This window comes from Felis catus, chromosome C1, assembly GCF_018350175.1.
Source record: "Felis catus isolate Fca126 chromosome C1, F.catus_Fca126_mat1.0, whole genome shotgun sequence".
Lineage (NCBI taxonomy): Eukaryota > Metazoa > Chordata > Mammalia > Carnivora > Felidae > Felis > Felis catus.
The window spans coordinates 86,272,688-86,296,609 of record NC_058375.1 but is presented as its reverse complement, the minus strand read 5'-3'; the positions used below and the strand labels follow the sequence as shown (position 1 = coordinate 86,296,609).

At 38.4% G+C, this 23,922-nt stretch overlaps 1 protein-coding gene across 9 annotated transcripts in view; it reads left to right on the top strand.

The window, feature by feature from the left end:
- The window catches only part of DPH5 (diphthamide biosynthesis 5), an 80,599-nt gene that overhangs the window by 10,174 nt on the left and 46,503 nt on the right, over positions 1-23,922 (top strand). For 7 of the 9 annotated variants that reach the window (XM_045036301.1, XM_045036298.1, XM_019837520.3 and 4 more), the window contains 2 exons: positions 15,361-15,512; positions 23,606-23,730. In XM_045036301.1, coding sequence (XP_044892236.1) covers positions 15,378-15,512; positions 23,606-23,730 — 260 coding nt within the window. In that variant the 5' untranslated portion in view covers positions 15,361-15,377. Of the gene's footprint in view, positions 1-14,925; positions 15,132-15,360; positions 15,513-23,605; positions 23,731-23,922 lie in introns of those variants that run through there. The other 2 variants (XM_045036299.1, XM_045036300.1) reach the window with 2 other exon arrangements.

Below are 23,922 nucleotides of genomic sequence, written 5' to 3'. Positions count from 1 at the left end.
CTCCCAGACTTCACTCTAGGTGTCTTTTCTTTTGGCTAGTTCTGATCTATCTATCTATCTATCTATCTATCTATCTATCTATCTATCTATAACTACAATCTAAGTATAGTGCTTTCCTGAGTTCTGTGAGTTGTTCTAATGAACATGGGAACCTCCTAAATTTGTAACCAGCTGGTCAAAAGTGAGGGTAGCCCTGGAGTTCTCAGGCTTGCAGGTTGTATCTGAAACAAGAACAGTCTTGTGGAGCACTGTACCCTTACCCTATGAAGTCTGGCCTAACTCTAGGTAGTTAGTGTCAGAATTGCAGTGCAAAGGTCTTACTGTATTTACTGTCACATGTATTCCTGAGCTACTGTCTCGATCTTTAAGTTCTTTGGTTCATATAGGAGTGACCATTTTTTAAGAGTAAGCCTATTGTGCATTACATAATTTTTTTTTAAAAGCACTGTCATGGTAGATAGTAGTGATTATTTCTGAAGTAACCAGAAATGAGACATATTTTTATACAATAAATTTTTATTAAGTATATTCCATAGGTACATTCTAGTTAGCAGGATACAAAGACAAAATACGTAACTTCTACTGCCAGGGAGCTTACATTCTAGGAAAGACTCAGACAAACCATTATAGCAGACTTAATCAGTGCTATAAAATAAACAGAAATAATAAGTAAGGTAAGGCCAACTGAATAGATGAAGAGAAGCAGGAGGCTTGGAAGGAGTGACATCAAGACTGATGTATGAGAATGGAGCAGGGAATAGCCAAGAGGAAGAGGTTAGAAGGGAAAAGAGAGGAGCATGGAAGGTGGAATGGAGTGCTACCTGGGATCTGATACAAAGTTGAACTGCATAAAGGAGGTAAGAGTTGTGGTTAGAGAGAAACACGAGGCCAGAACACAACATCCCTATGTACACTATGCTAAGAAGTCTGGATTTTATCCTGGATGTGGTGCAGAAGCACTGAAGAATTTCAAGCAGGGGAATAAATTCATAAGAGAGGTGTTTCAGAAAAAAAAGTTTTATAAGCAGTGTTATGAATAGATTATATATCAGATGAAATTGGAATCAGTCTTAGGAAGTGATGAAGTAGTTCCAGAGGAAAACAGTAAAGCCTTGGAATTAGGATAGAAAAAATAAATCAGCACCAAGAGACATAAGAAGGTAAAACTGTATTGGATTCAATTGAATTTGAGGGGATAAGCACTGGGGAGATATCAGGGTTCGGTTTCAATGGTGCTTCTCTTCACTAAAGGGAACTGAGGAAGAAAAACATCTATGGTAGGAAGAGTAGAGTTCAGTTTTGCACACATAGAAATTCTATGGAAGAATTAAGTATGCAGTTGAATAGATGAGATGGTAGCTCAGGAGAGAAATTCCAAGTGAAAATACAGATATGAAAGTCATAACTTTAAAGTGACTCTGGAGCCATGGGAGCAAATAAGATCATTACACAGGAGTTTACAGGGTAAAGAAAGAGTAAGACCAAGAAACAAATCCTGAGAACACCAATATTTGAGGAGTAGATGGACTTAGAACATACAGGAATTCAAGAGAAAATAGTGTCTGCATCCAGTAGCAGATTTTTCCCTGGTTTAATACCATGCAGGTCATTAGAGACCATGGCAAGAATAGTTTCACTGAAAGTGGATTAAGAAAATAGAGACGTGGGCGCCTGGGTGGCTCAGTCAGCTAAGCATCTGATTTTGGCTCAGGCCATCTCATAGTTCGTGAGTTCAAGTCCTGCTTCGGATGGTCTCAAGCCCTGCATTGGGTAAGCTTGTGCCCTGTTTTGGGTAAGCACGGGCCCCACTTTGGGTGAACACAAGCCCTGCTTCGGGTGAGCCCCACTTCTCTCTCTCTGCACTTCGTAGGATTTTCTCTCTCTCTCTCTCTCTCTCTCTCTCTCTCTCTCTCTCTCTCTCTGCCCCTTGCTCACTTGTGCCCTCTCCCTCTCTCTCAACAACAACAAATAGAGAGGATGAGGAATCTGAGATGACCTCTGCCTATAGTTTCAATATGCTTGTGTGTGAAAGGAAGGAAAAGTTTTGGGAAATAGCTAGATGGGGGCAACAATTAGAGGAAAGCTGTTTGATTATTTTTTTTAAGTTTATTTATTTTGAGAGAGGGAGAGAAAGAGAGAGGAGGGGAGTGGCAGAGAGATGGGGAAAGAGAGAACACCAAGCAGGCCCCATACTGTCAGTGTAGAGGCTGATGTGGAGCTCGAACTCATGAACCATGAGATCATGACCTGAGCTGAAACCAAGAGTCGGATGCTTAACTGATTGAGCCACCCAGGCACCACTGTTCTGATTTTTTTTAGTATGGGTACATTCTAATATGCTAAAGGGAAAAATCCAGCAGGGAGGGAGAAATGGAAATTGTGGAAGAGCATAATAGGTAAAGCAAGGTCTCTGGGAATGTGGGGGAAGAGAGCCAAAGAAATTCAGAGAAGGGGTAGAGGGATACATATTTATCAAACAAGATGAGGAATACTGTATTCCGAGTGGGGGGGGGGGGGGAGAAACAACCGTAGGGAAAGGATTACAAAGAGAAAACTGAAGTTACCACTCAAAGAAAAATTATTTACAGGGACAAGGGATTGCAACTCATTAGCAGGAAAGCCCACTCATCTTTGAAAATGATACAAAACAAGTAACAATTTATGCAAGTTATCTATAGATGAGTACCATGCAGAATATCAAGCCCAAAGAATAAGAAGTATTTCCATGCCATGTTTCCTTTTCCTGAGGAAGCCAGGAATTAGCTATTGAAACAGATACCTAAGTGGAGATCCCAGAAAGCATGGCCATACCATGGAGGAATATTTACAACATTTTAAACTAGTAATCACTATGCATTTTTCTATGAAAATGGTTTAAAACAGCTCACAAAAACTGACTGGTTACATCCTATAACTAAAATTTTACAATAGAATGTTGGCAGTTTGCATAAAGAAAAAAAAAAGCCGCTCTGAAATGATGATGTTAAGTAGCTGGCTAGAATCTTCATAAGGTGAGTGACTCATTCCTGCACACCGATCCCACGGGGCACCTGATTTAAATTTATGCCTCTGCAAATTACAAATCACTTCATGTGAAAGATCTTTAAGACTGCTTAAAAATTAGGAAATCAAATCCAGAATACCAAGTGTCTATTTACTTCATTCACTTAATATTATAACTATGTCCCAGTTACAAAAATGAAGAGAACACTGCTTCTGCCTGCCAAGAGTACAAACTCTACTGATGGACCTGAAACAATGAATTACTGTAAGAGGATATGTAGTACTAGGTGCAGGAATGAGAACACAAAAAAAGGCCCTGTTTTAGATGTAAGAGTGTAAAAAAGACTTCTTGGAACAAAGTCTACATGAACTGACTCCTAACAATGAAGAGGAGTCTACTTGGAAGATGGCTCGGGGGGGGGGGGGGTGGTTCTCCACTGAGTGGGAACAGCAGCAAAATGGTGACAGAAAGAAAACTTGACCTCTGGAGAAGTCAAGTTTGGCATGGCTGCAATAAAGGATACAAAACAGAAGAATGGAGCAAGGATTGGAAAAATAGGCAAAATCTAAATTAGAAAGGTCTAAGGAATTTGGACTTTTTATATGTGGATATGACAGAAGGACTGAGGAATTTTAAAGAGATTGCAATGAAATTTCTTTTTAGAGAGCACACTCTTACAGTGTAAAAAAATGGATTGGGGCAATATTTTAGATAAGGGAGGTGGGTTAGAAAGCTACTCCAAGGTGCAGGTGAGAAATGACAAAAGATAGAATTAAGGTTTGAACAGTGGTCATGGAGCATACTGGAAAGATCTAAGAGTTATTTAGGAGACAAAACTAACAATATATGAAGAGCAATTAATCAGGGGGTAAGAGAGAGCATTCTTAGTGTTAGTCTACTGCTAAGAAGCTGGCATTCTGGGTAACCTGAAAACTCCAGGTAACGTGTCTGTAAGGCTGAAGTCCACCTGCAATGCCGTCCCATCTGCAACAAGCTGGGATCCCTGGACAACATCCCATCAACACAGTTCCCCCAAACTGTGACCAAATAACCTTTGGTTATCTGGTAAGCAGTCAAACATCCAGAAAGAGCTTTTATGTGTTACCTAGATACTATAAAAAGAACAGTATTAGACCAAGCTATTAGAGCAGTAACCAGTATAATTAATCTCCCCTGCCCCACTCCCCTGCTGTACTACTTGTACCTGTAGGATAGCATGTATCACTGTATATTATTAACTTGTCCCTATGGAGCACAGCTATTTATGCTGTTTCCCCCACTTGAATATAATCTCTAGAGGGTACAGATAGTAGCTTACACTTCTCTTTAACCCCGAGAGTACAGAACACCTAGCCGTATGCATGACAGGCACATAAATATTGTTTTGTATTGAAGCAGGCACAATTATGGCCAATTAGATATTACAGGGCTTCAAATTAGTTGTGGGAGGAATTACGCTAAATCTTCGCATGTGATGAACCTCAGGAGTGTGCAGGAATCTGTCAAAAATGTGATCCTCTGGAAGTAAGTACAGCTAGCTCTCAGGAGGCTTTATGGGTGAGGGGTGTAAAAGTATTGCCCAAAGATCTGCAGAAATGAGTAATAATCTCAGTTCTCTCAATATGCCTATTCATTCCTATGTCCAGCTGGTTACAAGAGAGGAGTAAAATCCCACAACTCATTCTAGTTCTGTTGAAATCTTACCATAAAAGTGGGGTTGTTGTTTGTAGTAATCCAATGTGACAATAGCTCTAGAAAGGCCAGATGAGAAATTTCCTAGGACCCATTTCTTTGTGGTTTTAAACATTTAACTGAATGTAGAGTGCTGTTAACTAAATGAAAAAAAAATTCATTTTTATTTTTCTGACATTTGACAAAACTTTTAAATGTAAGAAATTGTTTCCAGTTTGGATTGATGTCAGGTTTTAATCAGTATCTGCTCTCCCCCCCCATTTAATTTTGGTCATGGTCATTCACATTGAGTTATACAATCAACATATCTCACTCAAGTTACTTGCTTAAATACAGTGTATTTAAGACTGATTATCACCTCAGGCATAATTCACTACAGTAGTTTACCAAGTGACTTCCCCGTTGCTGGCCTCTTTCCTTTGGATTTCATTAAGTGTGTTGTCTCTTGAATGCTCTTGGTAAGCAGCACTTTCACCAAGATGTTCTACAAATGTTCAGTTAGCATCTATCATGGGCAAAGCACTGATACAGGTGTTACAGAGGACATAAAGACAAATAAAACACTGCCCTTTTTCCCTAAAATCTACAGTGTAACTAAAGAAATAACATAAGATATTGAAGAAAATCAAAAGAGGAAGGAAAGAAATTGCAGCTTAGGTGAGGTGAGAAGATACCATAGATGAGGGGCTTCTAAATCACAACTTAAAGGGTAAGATTCCTATGGGAGTCTTCCAGGTGGACGCAACAACATTGAACAATGGGTGGCCACTAAAGTTGAGACAAACCAAACAGAGACAAGATACAAAGCGCAGGGTATCAAATACTTAAAGAAGACTATAAACACTGGGGCATGAACCTCAGCACATGTTGTCCAGTGAAGACCACTCTTTAAAGTGTTATTTCAGCATATAATGATATGGCACGTATCATTAGTTTAAAACAAACAAAAAGTCAAGTAACATAAGATCCAGGGTGTCTATCCAAGCAGAAGCACAGCAGGTGAAAAAGGTTAATAGGCAACAGGTCACTGGGCCACCATGACCAGTTGAGCAGGTTGTATGTAGTCCATGTGACTGGCACTTCCTAAAGCTGTGCAGGGCACAACCCGTTCAAAAGTACTCAGTGAACCTGACAGTTTCACACAGCTAAATACCTAGCTTTTGGGGAGTCTTGCTTTGCAAAAGGGAACATTTATGGTGAGGTGGAGTCAAGGGCAAGAAATCAAGTCTCTATTAAGCATATCAGTTGTATGGTTCAATCTCTTGAAATAATAAGGCAGAGATGCATATAGTGATGAACTAGGTACAAAACGAGGAATTCTATTACTGAGAAACATGGGGGGGGGGGAGACAGAAGCACAGGTGAGCAGAAACAAATAATGTTGAGTGATGCCAGTCTCAAAATTAATATGATTTGGAGTGTAATTTCTATGGCCCCAAAGTATTACAAAGCCATGCCCTACACACCCCCAACCTACTGATGAAGTTTAACTGGCCACAGGATAGTATTATTAGAAACTAAAAAATGTCATCACATCTTTATTCAAGAGGAAAATGTTCAAAACTCAGTTTTTTAAAGGTCTCAGTGCCACTTTCTTCTTCCTTTCATTACAAATAACATTTCATGTTATAATTTTTAAAAGCTTTAAGCATTAGCCTGGAAATCCATGTCTTCTGAATACCAAATATTCTAATCGCAAATTCACTTTTTTTTTTTTATGGGAGGGAGGATGGTACAATCTGACCAGAGCACATAGAAGTTGTGTAAACAACCAGCCAGAGAAAATCTTTAGTAGGCCTTTTGACACATACTTTACTCATATTATCTTATTTAATCCTCACAAGAACCCTAAAGACAGTAATTATTTACACTGGCAGATAACACTTACTGAATGACTACTAAGTACAAGACACTGTTCAAAGCATTTTGTATGGACTATTACCTCATTTAAGCCACATGACAATCCTATGAGAGAAGTACTTTAATTATCTGCATTTGTACAGTTCTGTAGTCTGACTCCAAAGCCCAAGCTCTTACCCACAGCTTTCTACTGCTTTTGCAATTGACTTACATGGAATAAACAATATTTTTGATATTACTGTTAGAATTCCATCAACTATTATTTAATGAATACCTTAAAAGGAGCAGTAACGAGAAGAAAAGATAGGATTGAAATTGATTCTATGTGAGCCTGGATCCCAATAAGCCATTATTTTCAGAAAATTTAATGAGCTCTTATAATAAGTTGTTAAAAAATGCTAAAAAGAAACAATGCTATTCAAAGAATCGGAAAATATTAATGCGAAACAAACCAAAAAAACAAATAAAATCAAGTAAAATGCAGGGAAATTAAGATTAGAATAAATCATATCCTATGCCTGCCTAGGATTTAGAAAATGCAAACCAAATCCACCCGAAGAAAATTAAGCTTGTGGAAATTCTGCAATTTGATATAGGCAGGGGTTTAATTTTGGTTGAAAATGTTTCTAGATTTATCATGGAAAAAAAAATCACTCTAAGTACGATAAGTGACCATGCTGCTAAATTTGAGTAATTCAAGGTCTACATAGTTTATTAGTGTACATATTTAATCACAACTAATATGGTTTAAAAAATTTACATTCTGGTTATGTTAATTTCCAGGCTTCAGGGATTATTATACTGCTCATTTTCATATTAAAATCTTTTAAAGGAGGTAAGGTAGGGAAGGAGGAGTAAGAGGAAGAGACTTACTATTGAAGTTTAGATCAGGAAGTAGAACAAAGGCCACAAAGTGCAAAGAGCCCAGGTATGTGTAAGTAAGCTTTTTTTTCCCCTTTGTTTCTAACCCGTTTTTTTTTTTTTTTAAGTTTTTTTTTCTTCAATGTTTTTATTTATTTTTGGGACAGAGAGAGACAGAGCATGAACGGGGGAGGGGCAGAGAGAGAGGGAGACACAGACTCGGAAAGAGGCTCCAGGCTCTGAGCCATCAGCCCAGAGCCTGAACGCGGGGCTCGAACTCACGGACCGCGAGATCGTGACCTGGCTGAAGTCGGACGCTTAACCGACTGCGCCACCCAGGCGCCCCTCTAACCCGTTTTCATACCTGGTGATTTCTTCCTCCAAAGTCTATTGCTAAAAAGGTAGAATCAGGGATACACACTTTCAGTCTTCTTATGTTTAAACAACTACACAAATTAAAAATCCATCCAACTATATACTTATTATTTTGAGGACTTTGCTATATGTAAGGTATATCCTGTCTCCATGGCATTCTTTTGCTCAACTTTCTTTGTGAGATTCATTCATGTTGTTTTGTTTAACAGTAGCTCATTCATTCTTTTTACTGTATAGTATTGTATGAATGTACCACAACTATCCTTTTAATTGCTATTGGGCATCTAGAAAACTTTTAGATCCCAAATGAACGCCTTTTCTGCTCACTATATTTCATGTACTAAAATATTACTTGTGTATTAGCCATCTTATACTTTAGGTATTAGCAAATTACCAGGCAACACTTATTTGGTGCTAACCAAGTCTACAGTGCTGAACTCTGTGCCACAATGATACAAAGACAGTTTTTTTCAGAAAGAGCACCTCAGAGTATAACAATGTTCACTTAGGATGACCGTTTGTGAATCAATAAAGTATAGTATCTAAAGGATTGGTCTATAATTAATGAACTCATATAATTATTTCATAGAATTATTGTGAAGTGGGAAAAAGAACAAGAACCAATCTAAGTGGGATGGAGAACACTAATTCTCATAATCTGATAGATTCTGCAGATAAGAATAAAATTAATTTCAAACTCTATTACCTGTCAATGTTTATTGAGTCTTTACCAATTGCCAGGTACTATGCTAAGCCCTTTATATGTATTCTTTCATTTATCCTCACAATAGTCCTATGAGAGGTGGTACCATTATCTCTATTTCACAGATGAAGCAACTTGAGATTTAGAAAGGCAATAACAGAACTACTGAGTGGAAACTCCTGGACTTAAGCCAAAGTCTCAATGACATTAAAATATTTTATTTATTTATTTTGTAATGTTTATTTATTTTTGAGAGAGAGACAGACAGACAGAATGTGAGCAGGAGAGGGGCAGAGAGAGAAGAAGAGAGAGAGAATCCCAAGCAGACTCCATGCTCAGCATGGAACCCAACTCGGGACTTGATCTCACGACCCTGAGATCATGACCTGAGCAGAAATCAAGAGTTGCACGCTCAACACACTGAGCCATCCAGGCACCCCTCAACATATATCTACTGAGCACATGCCAAACACTGTTCACATTGGTAAACCAAATGGAAAAAAAAAATTTCCTGCCTTTGTAGTGTTTATATTCTAGGAAGACACTGATGATAAAAATGGACACAACAAATAAGTAAATCACACAGTTACATTAGAAGGGGAACAGTGCTATAGGGGAAAAGAGCAGATGAAGTAATTGGAAGTGTACAGTTTTGCAGCTTTTGTAGCAGGAGGTGACTCAGAGATGTAGGACAGTGGTCTAGTGACTGGGAGCATGTGACTAATATAGAGCCTGGTAGGCCCCTTTTCAAAAATTTTGGCTTTTGAGTGAAGGGGAAACCACCCTCCTTCTCCTGACAAATCTTGGCTAATTGTGATATGACTCCCTACATAAATCTTAAAAGGGCACTGTGTAGTTGTTTAAACATAGGAAGAACAAAACTATGTATCTCTGGTTCTACCTTCTTAGCAGTAGACTATGGAGAAAGAAATCATCAAATATAAAAATGGGTTAGAAACAAAGGAAAAAAGCTTACTTATACACACACGCACATGCGCATGTGAGCGCGCGTGCGCACACACACACACACACACACACACACTCAAGAGTAAATATCCTAGGGAGCTACTTTACACAAAAACACAGGTCTCCAGGCAACTTTCTTAAAATCAGTCCACATGGTTACTCTCAACCTATTAAGCCTGCATTAATAACAAAAAATCCTGTATTTTTCACAGAAAATAGTTCTAGATTTTTTATTTTAGTATTACACATTTTACATGATCAGATGATGTAAAACATATAGATGAGTAAATAAAATCACTGAATAAAGTGATTTTTTTCCTAAGCCAATGCACATTAGAATAACTTCAAATCTTGTCTTAATCTTAGTAAATAGAACTTCCCTAACACCATGCTATCTTAATTATCACTTATTTGTGAATTGATAGAAAATAATGGCTATCAATCAATTTGAGGTGTCTAAGCTCTACAAATATTAATCAAGATATCCTCTAACAATGAGGCAATCTCTGGGAACATGGAGGTTAAAAGGCCAGCTTCAGAGTAAAATAATATTCTCTATTCACAATAAGATCACATGGAGTTTACCCAGTAGCCCTGATGTCTTCTTTTCAATAGGCAAACAATTAACTGAAATAGGAAAATTGAAGGATGACTTCTTTTAGATGTAAGTTAATTATGATTTGTTCATAATGTAATGCAGTGTCCCAACTGTTATCACTTTAAAATATAACTACTATATGATGTGTTTATGACAATGGAATGGAAAAGCCATCAGTATTAACTTCTTATGACTATCTATATCTTTCACACTTTATGACTACTGCCTGAAGGTCACAGATTAGATATAAGGAAGAATTTCTGACAGTGTGGGTATAAAAATGAGTTACTGACAAAGGTTATGAAAACTGCTTAAAGATCTTTCAGGAAAAGCATAAATGTTCACCCTGAGGGATGATTTGGTACTCTCCTACCTGCAAGCGGAATATAAAGAAGAAAACTCTCTAGGCCTTGTTATTTTTTTTTTTAATTACTTTTTAATGTTTATTTTTGAGACAGAGTACAAGTGGGAAAGGGGCAGACAGAGAGGGAGACACAGAATCTGAAAGCAGGCTCCAGGCTCTGCACTGTCAGCACAGAGCCTGATGCGGGGCTCAAACTCAGACTGAGAGATCATGACCTGAGCTGAAGTCTGATGCTTAACCAACTGAGCTACCCATGTGCCCCTATCCTTGTTATTCTTTAAACTAAAACTAAAAAGGCTTTCATTTCATCCTTTTCTTTTTTTTTAAGCCCTAGAATCACAGTTCTTTATAACCATCCCCCCCCCCCCCCCCCCCCGCCAGATGTGAGATTCAAACTTGCAATGGCATTATAAATATGTATTCTGACTAACTGCTTTCATTATCATCAAAATAAGCTATGTTTTGTTAATCTGTTTACCTAGATGAGGGGGTTATCTTTCATGCAAAATGCAATCAATATGTGTACTTACGTCTGCAACTCCCTTGGAAATGCATCAAAAAATAAGATGGGTTGATGGATGGATGAATGGATAAACATGTGATAAAACAAATACAGCACAATGTTAACAAGTATAGAATAAACCTAAGAGGTGACTATATGGATGTTTATTATAAAACTGTTTCAACTTTTCTAAGTGTTTGAAATTTTTAATAATTGGGGCGCCTGGGTGGCTCAGTCGGTTAAGCGTCCGACTTCAGCCAGGTCACGATCTCGCGGTCCCTGAGTTCGAGCCCCGCGTCGGGCTCTGGGCTGATGGCTCAGAGCCTGGAGCCTGTTTCTGATTCTGTGTCTCCCTCTCTCTCTGCCCCTCCCCCATTCATGCTCTGTCTCTCTCTGTCCCAAAAATAAAATAAACGTTGAAAAAAAAAATAAATTATTGAGGGAAATGCAATCATATTTGAAACTGTTTTAAATGGTAAGAGAGAAATGTCCAAATCACACAGAATAATTCTGCAAAAAAAGAACAGCAAGAGTTTGCTGGTTATATTTGTTGAGTTGGGGAGATTTGCTAACACCTTTACTTTATCTCCAGAAAAGTTCCTAAATTTACACTCTTATTGAGAAATGAAGGCAGGTAAAAAGGTTTAAGAATTCTATAGGGAAAGCAGTTCCTTTGAATTCTGAAGAGTAAAAACTGAAATTGCTTCCATATCTAAAAAGAATATTTCCTTACCTACCCAGAATAACTTCATTTTCAATACAGATTTCCTAAAAGGAGATAGACAACACCTTCCTTTTGATTAATTATTCCTTTTGACGTTGCCTTTTCACTGTAAATCTACCTGGAATTACCCAAAGCAAATCTGACAACAAAAACATGATCAGTACATTGGAAAGCTTACCTACTCAACAGGGTGCATATGAAGTATACGTGAACTGTGTCATAAACCTTTTAACGTAAATAACTTTCTGAAGTGGCATAAGTGAGGCATTGTTTTTGTTTGACATTCCATCAACGACTTTTTGGGAGTCATCTAAAATATACCACACCCTGCATTTATTTCATAAAGATAGGAAACTACACCATAATTCAAAGAAATTGCTCAGCTACTAGTGTATACATAAATGATCTATTTAATAATTATTTACTGAATACCTACTATGTGACAGACACTGCACTAAGTGTATCTTGGGTAACTGTATAATATACAATTGTGTAATTGTGTAATATAAGATACAGGCCCTAACTTTATGAAATTGATGGTTTGGTTAAGGAAGATACACAAATGGACAATTATAAAACACTTAAGTTGATTGATAAGTATATGCATACAGTATTATTGTAATTACAAGGAGATACTCAACCCTACCTCAGGGATCTCTGGGAAGGACTCCTAAACTTAGTCTTAAAGAGTGAGCAGTGGCCTAGATAGGAGAGAATGGGAGAGAATATTTAATGTAGAGGTGGCAGCCTGACTAAAGTCACAGAGGCACAAAGGGAGAATGTTGTGGGCACAGAAGAGTAGTGCCAGAGTAAAAGCTCGTGGTATGGAGTGGAGAGACATGAGGCTAGAGAGAGGTAGGCAGAGGTCACTCCAGGGATGATCCTGTGGGATATTTTGAAGAGCCTGGACTTTGTCTTGGCCTCAAAAGGATTTTTAGAAGGGAATGACATTTTCAGATTGTATCCTAGCTAGATCTCTCTGGCCCCTAGAAGTATGAATGTGCAGGAGACATGGTGACCAGCTGCAGGAGTGACATGAAGACCTAAAGAAAGACTGCGACAGTAGGTAAGGTTTCTACCAAGAGAGGCAGATATGTTAGACTGAATGGGGGTAACTTCCACGTGTCTGGCTTGCATAAGTCTGTAGTTGATAATGCCTTCCATCCAAAGTAGATAATAAGGAAAAGCCAAGTTGAAAGGGAAGAAGATGGATTCAGCTTTGAATGTGATGTCTCTGGGTTATCTAGGTGATTTCCAGCAGAAAGTTAAATATAGGAGGCTGAAGGGGAGGTCTAAATGGGAGATTAAAATCTGAGTCAGCAAAATACTAGAGATACCCAAAATTATTGAGAGTGAATATTCAGGGTTTTATTTTGTTTTTGCTTTTAATTGTAGCCATTCTTTTATTACTATTTTTATTTTTGAGAGAGAGAGAGACAGAGGGTCACAGAGTGAGGGGGCCAGAAGATCTCAAGTGGGCTCTGTGCTGACAGCAGCAAACTGGATGCGGATGCGGGGCTTGAACTCACAAACTGTGAGATCATGACCTGAGACAAAGTCGGATACTTGACTGATAAGTCAGATGCTTGACTGACTGAGCCACCCAGGTCCTCCAATTTCAGCCATTCTAATAGGAATATACTAGATTCTCACCGTGGTTTTAATTTTTATTTTCCTAATGTCTAATGATGTGGCTTATTTGATGTTAGTGTATCCTCTTTGGAGATCTGTTTACCTTATTCTCTGGGAGATTTTTTCAAATTCTTTGCCTACTTAAAAAATTAAGTTGTTTTCTTATTTTTACCTTTTGAGAGTTATTTATGCATTCCTGATACAAATCCTTTACCGGATACATGTTTTGCAAATGTTTTCTTCCAGTGTGTGGCTTCAACAATGTCTTTTTTTTTTTTTCAACGTTTATTTATTTTTGGGACAGAGAGAGACAGAGCATGAACGGGGGAGGGGCAGAGAGAGAGGGAGACACAGAATCGGAAACAGGCTCCAGGCTCCGAGCCATCAGCCCAGAGCCTGACGCAGGGCTCGAACTCAAGGACCGCGAGATCGTGACCTGGCTGAAATCGGACGCTTAACCGACTGCGCCACCCAGGCGCCCCTCAACAATGTCTTTTGAAGAACATGTTTTCTCTCTCTGAACTTCAATTTCTCAATTTTTCTTTTCTACATCATGCTTCTGGTGTTGCACCTGAGGAGTCTTTGCCTAAATAAGATCACAAATATTTTCTCCTATCCTCTCTCTAGGAAGTTTTATTGTTTTGTTTTCCATATAGTTTATATGTACATCTATGATCCATTTGAATTAATTTTTGTGTATGGTATGAAGAATGGATGGATGTAATGAAACTGGATAGAATCAGTCATGAAGAGTGTATTGAATGTGAAGTGCAAAGGGTGGATGAAGCCTAGGAAAAAACATAAAATTAAGGGTTAAGTAACAGGTATTGGGCAAAAAAAGACACAAGGCATTGTCTGAGAAGCAGCAGGAAAATTCTGAATAATCAACACTGCCTAAGATAAACAATGGAAACTGTCTTCTTAACTTGGATGAAGTCACTAGTGACCTTACCAACAGCATTTACAGTCAAAACAAACCATTTCGATATCGGAACTACATCTAACTAACTACTTTATAGGAATTCCCCCTGTGGAAGCATTAAGTCTGAAATTCCTGAGCACTCTTAAAGGTCACTTGGAAAGGCACGGGGGGGGGGGGGGACGAGAGGGCGGCTCTGGGCTTCCCGACACTGAGGATGGCTGAGGCACATCCCAGTCACGCCCCTCGGGGCACTTCGGAATGAGGTCTTGGGGTTGGGGACAAACCCCAGGAATCACCGCCCCGCTAGGAAATCAGAGTCACACTGATGGCCGGGTTTGGCTACACTGACACCTCATCAGGGAGGTAGCTGGTTAAACGATAGCGGAATGCCAAGGCAAGGATGGAAATCTCTGCACTAGGGCGATCCCGAGCAAATTAGGGAAGTCCGTCCCACACGTCACCCGTTCTCGTGACCGAAGGAGAAAAGGCGTAATGCGCCGCGCTGCGCTACCCAACCTCGGGTCCAGCTCCTCCCAGGCAAAGAGCTCCTGCACTTACCCTGTCCTAGGTTGGGGAGGTGTAAAGCGACTGGCTAAGGGGATCGCGGGTGCTCCTCGTCCTTTCCCAGAGGCCATGCTGGGGACTCTAGACACACTGCCCGACCGACTGACCTTTCGCTTCCCCAACCTAGCAGCGGGCGGGTCACTTCTGGCGCAGCCGGCAGATCTCCCCCACCCCACCCGCAGAGGCGGCTTGCCCGCCCCTCCAGCTAGTCGTAAAGTGCAGTAAAGGCGCTGACGTTTTGCGGCACCGTCGGTGAGGCCGGCGGCGTGGATTTTCTCTGTGCGCGAATCATCGCTTTCGGTAGCTATATTTTCGGAAAGGCTGCTTTTAGGCTTTTGGGGACCCAACTACAATTCTCTCTAGGGTAATTGTGTGCTCCTAGGTTGGTGTAACGAGAAAATGCGGGGTAGGGTTGTTCGCAAACATTCATTCCGGTCCTTATGTAAGAGGCGTGGAGTGAGGTTCTCAGACCTCGCTCGTGATTGCCTTCTCTTCTCCGGCTGTTTTGGTTTTCAGTTTCCATGTTCATCACTAGATTTTAGATATCCTCGGTGTAGCTGACACATGTTTTTCTTGTTCGCTTCGTCCTGCAGTCTCCCTGGACTTTGAAATGCTTTACCTGATCGGCCTGGGCCTGGGCGATGCCAAGGACATCACAGTCAAGGGCCTGGAAATCGTTAGACGCTGCAGTCGGGTGTATCTGGAAGCCTATACCTCAATCCTGACTGTAGGGAAGGAAGTCTTGGTAGGTGCTTAAGGATCTCCAGTCCTGGGAAGAAAGCTAACAGCTGGTTTTCATTACACTAAGCTGAACGCAGTTTTCAGGTCTGCTTGTTGAAACCTTTTGAAACCCATCCCCTGCTCATTAAGGATCTGAGGAGTACAAGAATGGAAATAATACAACAACCAAGTGACTTGGAAAATGAAAGGGTGCTTTTGTCTTACTTTACAAGTCTAATTTTGTGGTTTTCTCCAGTAAATAGGAAAGGAAAGTTACTTTACACTCCTGGGGATAGTTCTCAAAATCCCTTATTTCATGAGATAGTCCATTTTTTTCTGAGTTGAGTGCTAATGAGGTACTGACATAGCCTTAATGAGTTGGTTATATATTCAGAAACCACGCTGAAAGCTTCTCCCTTTGAAGTATTTCCATAGGGAATGGTAATCGCCTTTCTGTCTGTATCCTATCCAGAGACGGCTTACCTTTAAAAAGACTCCCCGTAAGGCTTATACACATACTCTTGTGTATACTGAATAAGCCTGGGACTTAATAAACTTAGGATTTGTTAATTTATCATGCATTTAGCTGGCTCTTGTTAAGGGCTCAGTACATTTTGGAGGAGGGGTTAAGTAGTTCATGTCCATTGTCAAACTCCAAATGGAATGTAAATTAAGATGAACAGAGTGTTGGACGTGTTATAGGAGGAGGGAGAGGATTTTAGAATTGTCTGGTCTATCAAGGCTTCTAAACAAAAAAAAATGACCTAGAGAATTTCAGGTCTAATGCCCTCTCAGATTCACAGCCCAGGGAATTCTGGTCTCAGAGTTATAAGGAATTAAGGACTGCTACTTGAATTGGTATTGATATGAAAGTTGCATCTAACAACCAGCTTTGATTTGTTGACTCTGATTTGTTAGGATGGAAGCAAAGTGTCTAAGCTCAAGATAATAAGTATTCCTCTCTTAACAGTAATTAAGGAAAACTAGAATGGACTTAAATTCATCTAAGAGAGTAGAGACAAATAAAACAAATCAGCATTTTTTAGGGTAAGATGTCAGGATTTAGCATAGAGGAAAGTTTGGACCTGACTTTAAATCTTCTCTGTTACATGTTACCATGTAACCTTGGACAAGTCCTTTAACTTTAGTTTTTTAATTTGTGAAATGGGGATAAGAATGACCACCACATAGGTTCTTAATGTAGTGCCTGTCACAAAAGTCTCCAGAAATGGTAGTTGTTGATAGGCACATTTCTGGATTTATCTAAACCTCAATGATCTCATTTGTGAAAATAGAGATAATAACCAGTTGGAGATTTTATTAAGGTAGGGTTTTATTAAGATGATATATTTGAGGTGGCTCAGTTGGTGAAACGTCCAACTCTTGATTTCCACTCAAGTTATGATCTCATGGTTTGTCAGAGCCCCATTTCGGGGCTCTGTCTCACAGACTGTGCACTGTAAGCACAGAGCCTGCTTGGGATTCTCTCTCTTTCTCTCTGCTTGAGTTCTTTCTCAAAATAAATAAACATTAAAAAGATAACTTAAAAAAAGATGATATATTTGAAAGTGCTTTGTAAATTTTAAGTGCTAACTAATGGTAATGTTGGTTGCTGTAATTTTTTCAAGTATTCTTTTCCCAAAAATGTAGAATTCGGGCTGGGCCCAACCTCACCTACAGGTAAATTATGTGTTTTTTGTTAAGGTGCTGGAATATTCATTTCTCTACAATAATAAGTGCTAATATTAATAGAATACTTACTATGTACTGTTCTAAGTGCTTTATATGTGGAACAGGATTATTATTCTATAATTACTGTTCACAGTTTACAGGCACAAAGAAACTTGCCCAAGGTCATACAGATAATGAGTGATAGAGCCAGAATATGAGCCGAGGCAGTCCTGAGTTGAGAACCACCACTCTTCACCTTTGTAATATACAGTGTCTCTGTATACTCAGGGATAGATCATAGCTTCACAGAATAATAATTTCAGAGAAAGGTAGCATTCAAGCAAAATGGTCAATTTTGAATCTTCTTATCACAAAATTCCATCAGTCTGTTCTTCATGACTTTCTCCAGGTCTTTAGTTCATGTTTTTCCCTGAGCAACTTTCTGTGTGACATCAGCCACCTTTAGTGACTCTTTTCTAGAATAAGTTAAGGTATAAATAAATAAATAAATTCATGCCTTACATTGTCCAGTAAAATGTCAGAGCCACTTTTTCTTCAGTGACTTCCTTTTTATTTTTCATTTCTACCTTTTCTTTCTTTAAACAAATTGATTTTTAAAAATTGTTGACACGTGCTCACACCTGTATGTGCAATCTGGACTCAATAACTGGATAATTATTACACAGTGCAAAAAAAAGATTGGAAAAACCTATTTTCTGCAGTGAACATGTGCTTTCTTTTATCAATAATCACACAATTATGAAAGCCATATATAGATGTTACTAAACAAATCTGGAATTTATCTGTTCTTACATTGAAAGCTATTGTTTTCAAATTGCCAAACAGGTAGTATTGTTTATATGTTCTGTAGTATTCAAAAGTTCATTAAACTAGAGACAGTGAATCCAGGGAAGAGTTTTAGTTTTGTTATATACACTTTGAATTTCTTTAGGCGCTTTCTGTGAATAAATTATGATCTTCTATGCCGATTTGGTGTAATACACTTGTAGTGCCTTATACAAAGAAGTAAAAGGTATGGCCTTTGTTCTCAAGTGGTTCATGATTTATCTGTGTTATACCCAGGAAAACATAAATAATAAAGGAAGATTTAAATAACAATTCATGACAACAGTGAAAGAAGCTATAAAATTATATTACTGGGAAGAACTTAGATGATCTTACTTAAGCCAGTGCTCTTGTTTTCATGAATTAGGAGAAGCTGCCTTACATAATAAATAATTACTAGTTATTAATTCTAATTGAAATCCATATAAGAAAGAAGATCACTTCATGGGGCACCTGGGTGGCTCAGTTTGGTTAAGCATTCAATTTCAGCTCAGGTCGATCTTACAGTGCATGAGTTTGAGCCCCATATCAGGCTCTGCTGTCAGAGCAGAGCCTGCTTCAGATCCTATGTCTTCCTCTCTCTCTCTCTGTCCCTCCCCTGTTCGCGCTCTCTCAAAAATAAACATTAAAAAAAGAAGAAAAAGATCACTTCAGTCCGTGGTGGTCAAGGGAGACTACAGAATAGATGGAATTTAAGCTGTGTCTTAAAATAATGCATCCCAATCTTTTTGTTTTATTTCTTTTGTTTTCATAGTCTAGATTGAAAATGGCAATATTTGCACGGCTCCGCAGGGTAAATAGAGAAAGCAGCTATGGCCAAAAGGAGCTAACTTTGGGGCTGTAGCCACCCTGTAAAAAGCAGAGGAGATCACTAAGCTCTCCCTGTCTATGGCTTATTTATGATACATGTGATGTTTTGTAATCAACCAAGGTTCTGTGACTTTGGACAATCAGTTAACTTTTCTGTGGTCTTTTTCTTATCTCTAAAACGGGGATAAAAATAGGGGCTATCTCATAGATTATAACGAAGATTCAATGAATTCATAGGCATAAGTTCTTAGAACTATGCCTGACCCCAGAGTGATCCTAATGTAAATATACTATAAATGTTGTTATTATAGATAAGACTTGGCAAAGGGAAGAGAAAGAGACAGTTGTTATAGATAAGATTTGGTAAAGGGAAGAGAAAGAGCATAGTGTTCTTTACTGAAGGAAAAATAATTATGAGCAAAAGCATGGAAAAAACAAGCATAATAATTTGCTATACTTGTTCTTGGGCATCACTCAAATAACTTTCATTTTCTTCCAGTATGTGTGTTCCCTCCCTTTTCTTCCTAGTCTACTTCATCTGGGTACCAACTCGCTCTAGTTCCTGTCTTCCTATCTGATAGCTGTGGAATGATATTGGAGGGATAGAGGAGAAGACAGTAAAGGCCTTCCCACTGAGAAAGATGAGGCAACCAGCTGTGACCTTCATTAACTTCCCATTAACTTCCCATTTGTCCTTGCCCTAAATCTGAATCTGTTTTCCCTCCAGTCTTAGAAAATGACTTGTTAGGCGCGTGTGAGTGTCTCAGTCAGTAGTGTCCAGCTCTTCATTTTGGCTTTGGTCATGATCTCACAGTTTGTGGGATTGAGCCCTGCATTGGGCTCTGCGCTGTCAGCACAGAGCCTGCTTCAGATTCTGTGTCTCCCTCTCTCTGTCCCTCTGCTTGTATTCTCTCTCTCTCTCAAAAAAAATAAATAAATAACTTAAAAAAAAAAAAAAGAAAATGGCTTGTTAATTGAAGTTCTCTTCCTGTTCAAGACTAAGTAGATGTGTTTTTCTCAAACCTCTTCCTCTCCCTTACTCTGAAACTTTATTCCCATCAATTATTCTTTCTTCTTTATGTTCAGTCTGTCTTAATATGCTTCTCTCCTGAACCTGAAACCATATTCAGGTATTGTCTCTTTTGAAAACTCTCTCCTTTAATTTTTTTTTTTTTTATGTTTATTCATTTTTGAGACAGAGACAGAGCGAGTCGGGGAGGGGCAGAGAGAGGGAGACACAGAATCTGAAGCAGGCTCCAGGCTCTGAGCTGTCAGCACAGAGCCTGATGCGGGACCTGAGTCGAAGTCAGATGCTCAACTGACTGAGCCACCCAGGCACCCCAAAATTCTCCACTTTTAAACATCTTTTCTCCATAGTTTCTATTCTCTTATTTATCCAAAGTTTTTGAAAAAGCAGCATACTTTTATTGTCCCTACTTCACTCATGTCTCATACTCCTGTGAGCTGATTTCCATTCCTCTGAAATACTTGTTGAGCAATTATTTAATAGCTGAGAATGCCAGAGGATACTTTTCAATTCTTACCTGTTTTACTGCTTTTGACATACTTGCTCACTCCTTGAAGCTGGCCTTTAAGACATGACTTTTTCTTGGTTTTATTTGTACTTTTCCATTTTTCTCAGTCCCTTTTGTAAACCCTGTTTCTCTGTTCTTTCTTTAAATGTTAATGTGTGTGTGTGTGTGTGTGTGTGTTTAAGATTTTGTTTTAAGATTTTGTTTGTTTACACATTCTACTTCTGGCCTCTACTTTTCTATTTTTTTTTTTTTTGACTAGGTAATACATTGTATGGTATAAAATTCAAAAGATATTAGGGGTGCCTAGGTGACTCAGTTGATTAAGGGTCCCAACCCTTGATTTTGGCCCAGGTCATGATCTCACAGTTTGTGTGATTGAGCCCCATGTAGGGCTCTGTGCTGATAGCATAGAGTCTGCTTAGGATTCTCTCTCTCGTTGCCCCTCCCCTAGTCTCTCTTTCTCTCTCAAAATAAATAAACATTTAAGAAAGAATTTAAAAGATACTAAATGGTATATACATTGCAATATTTCTAGCCCAGTTCCCCTTCATAGAGGCAGTTATTACTAATTTTTCATGTATCCTTCCAGGAATACCAAAAAGTAATTTTAATTTTGAGTTTTTACCTTGCCCTCCTTATGCAAAACCTGCCAACTTAAAGCAAGAAGCTTTAAACATTGCTTTCAACTTAAAGCAATGAATTTTTTGAGTCTTACCTTCATTTTCATGGAGGAGATTAGGGCTGATGCTATACAAAAACTGGCTAACGAGTCATTTGATAATGTATAATATAAATTTAAAATTATTTTGTTAAATAATACTGCTTTTCCCTCCTGCCCCTTCCCTGACTCTTAATAGATTCCATGCTTCTATAGCACTTAATGATGTGGTTAGATAATTCCCCACTAGACATTATAAGCCACAGGATAGGGGCCATGTATGTCTCATTCAGCACTATTTGCCGACAACAAGCATAGAGGTTGGCTTGGAGGTTGTGTATAGGAAATAGTCTTTGGGGCACCTGGGTGGCTCAGTCAGTTGAACGTCTGACTTCGGCTCAGGTCATGATCTCACACATTGTGAGTTTGAGCCCCGTGTCGGGCTCTGTGCTGACAGCTCGGAGCCTGGAGCCTGCTTCAGGTCCTGTGACTCCCTCCTTCTCTGCCCCTCCCCTGCTCATGCTCTGTCTCTCTCTCCCTCAAAAATAAATTAACATTAAAAAATTTTTAAAAAAAGAAATATTCTTTGAGTAAATGAATAAACAAGTAGGTAAATTAAGAATAATGTAATACCAGTTTCTTACTACTTTTATTGTCTCTTCCCTTTTTTACATTTTTTTTTTTCAAAAAGATCAGCTATTTGGTTATAATGGAGTGTTTGGGGTGTATGTGCACAGTTATGCATATGTGAATACTTTTTTTTTAATATTGTGTTTCAATTAGATAATGAAATGTTTCTTAAGTAATAAATATGGAGTGATACATGATAGAAGTCTTGAGAAGAGTGGGGTTTTCTGTTGTTGAATCATCAAGTATTGAATAGGATTTAAAATTACTGCTAGCATTAAGCTAGTCACATGTGATTTTTTAAAATTTTTTAAAGAAATGTAACAAGTTCAGTGAGTGATGGGCATTGAGGAGGGCACCTGTGGGTTGAGCACTGGGTGTTGTATGGAAACCAATTTGACAATAAATTTCATATTAAAAAAAAGATGTTAGAAGTTCAGGAAAAAAAGAATTTCCTTCAGTTTTCAGTAATCATGTGTATGTCTTAGATATATGTCAATATAAATGTTCTACCACTGATAAGTTTTCTGGGCTCATGAAATTAAAGGAAGTTATATGCAAATGAATTATTAAGAAAAAATATAAAAGTGAAAATAAAGAGAACACTTTTTATCTGTAAAAACATTGTTGTCATTGGGAACTTCTGGAACATCTCTGCAAAGATATGCAGAGAAAGGGAAGGGATCTTTTTTCAAGAACAGATTCTAGTTAAGTATTAAGAAATAGTTATCAGAGTTGGAACTATAGCCTTTATCTTCAAATGCTTAATCATTTGTTCATTTACTCTTTTGCTTGACAGATATTGAGTACCAGATAACGCTTCTATTATAGCAGTCCTTGTAACATTTGACTTCTAATATAATCTTTATAGCTCAAACTTCTCAATATGTAAGAAATAGTATTTGTCTATGCATCCACTTTTACTATATTTGAATTACATATTATTCCACAGGAAATCAGTTAATAAGATTCATGACTTTGCATAATAGTTTGTAACCACTGCCATATGACCACTGGCACACCAGTTCACTCTCTGTACTTACATGCTGCCACCCATTAAGGTCAGCCTCCTGGGTTTATTCTTTAGAGTTGAACTTCAGGGAATTGGTTCACAAAGCAGTTTGTGTTGAGACTTCCTATATACTTAGAATTCTTTTCCCTCCCCTGCATCTCTGCCTTTTTAGCAGGAAGTAGGAAATACAGTTGTTATTTATTTTTTTATTTTCTTATTATTTATTTTAGAGAAAAAATGAGTGGGGAAGAGGTGCAGAGGGAGAGAGAGAGAATCTTAAGCAGGCTTCATGGCTCAGCACGGAGCTTGACGTGGGACCCATCCCATGATTCTAGAATCATGACCCGAGCCAAAACCAAGAGTCTAACACTCAACCCAGGCACCCCAGAAATACAGTTCTCAATCAATCTTTCCTGCAATTATATAGGAATGTTTGCTGGTTCTGTAAATAACTGAATCTTAATTTTCTATTATTTCTCATTGAAGTTACCTTTTATTTTAGCCAGAGTCCTATAGGTTTTCCTATGGAAAATTTAATTAAACCCAAATTACCATGTATGTTTATAGTTATTATTTAATATATTCATTTTTATTAGTATGTTTATGAAGTAAGGCTCGTACAAACATGTTCTTTGTTCATTCTACAGTATTCTGCCTGGTCTGTTAGACTCAGATTTAGATAAATTTAAAATGCAGAAAGTCTCAGATGTTAGAAGGTCTGCCTCCTCTTGGGATATTAAGATAGCCCCGAAGACAGAGTTTAATTGCAACATGTTATAGAGTGCTAGCTCACTGATGAGTATTCAGTGATCTATGTGTGGATGTCTGGATGGTTGCCAAAATTTGCACCAGCCGCAGACAGAGATTAGTGTGTGTGTGTGTGTGTGTGTGTGTGTGTGTGTGTGTGTGTGTAAATGGTCACCTGCTGTCTCATTTTGATATTGGACTTAAATCTGTAGGAAGAGTTCTACGGAAGAAAATTGATTCTTGCTGATAGAGAAGAAGTGGAACAAGAAGCAGATAATATTTTAAAGGATGCCGATATCTGTGATGTTGCATTCCTTGTGGTTGGTGATCCATTTGGGTAAGGCAAAGCAGATATTTTAATTTATTTGCTTGTTTTTAACTCGGTAAGAATTATTCCATTTAAAACTTTTACTTGCCAGGTCCTAATAAAGGACTGTGTTTACCTAGGTTCTAAAATCTCATAAAGTTTCATTATCTTTGAGATTAGTGAAGAAAATCTGCTTGATAAGGATGTCATCATATGTAACTC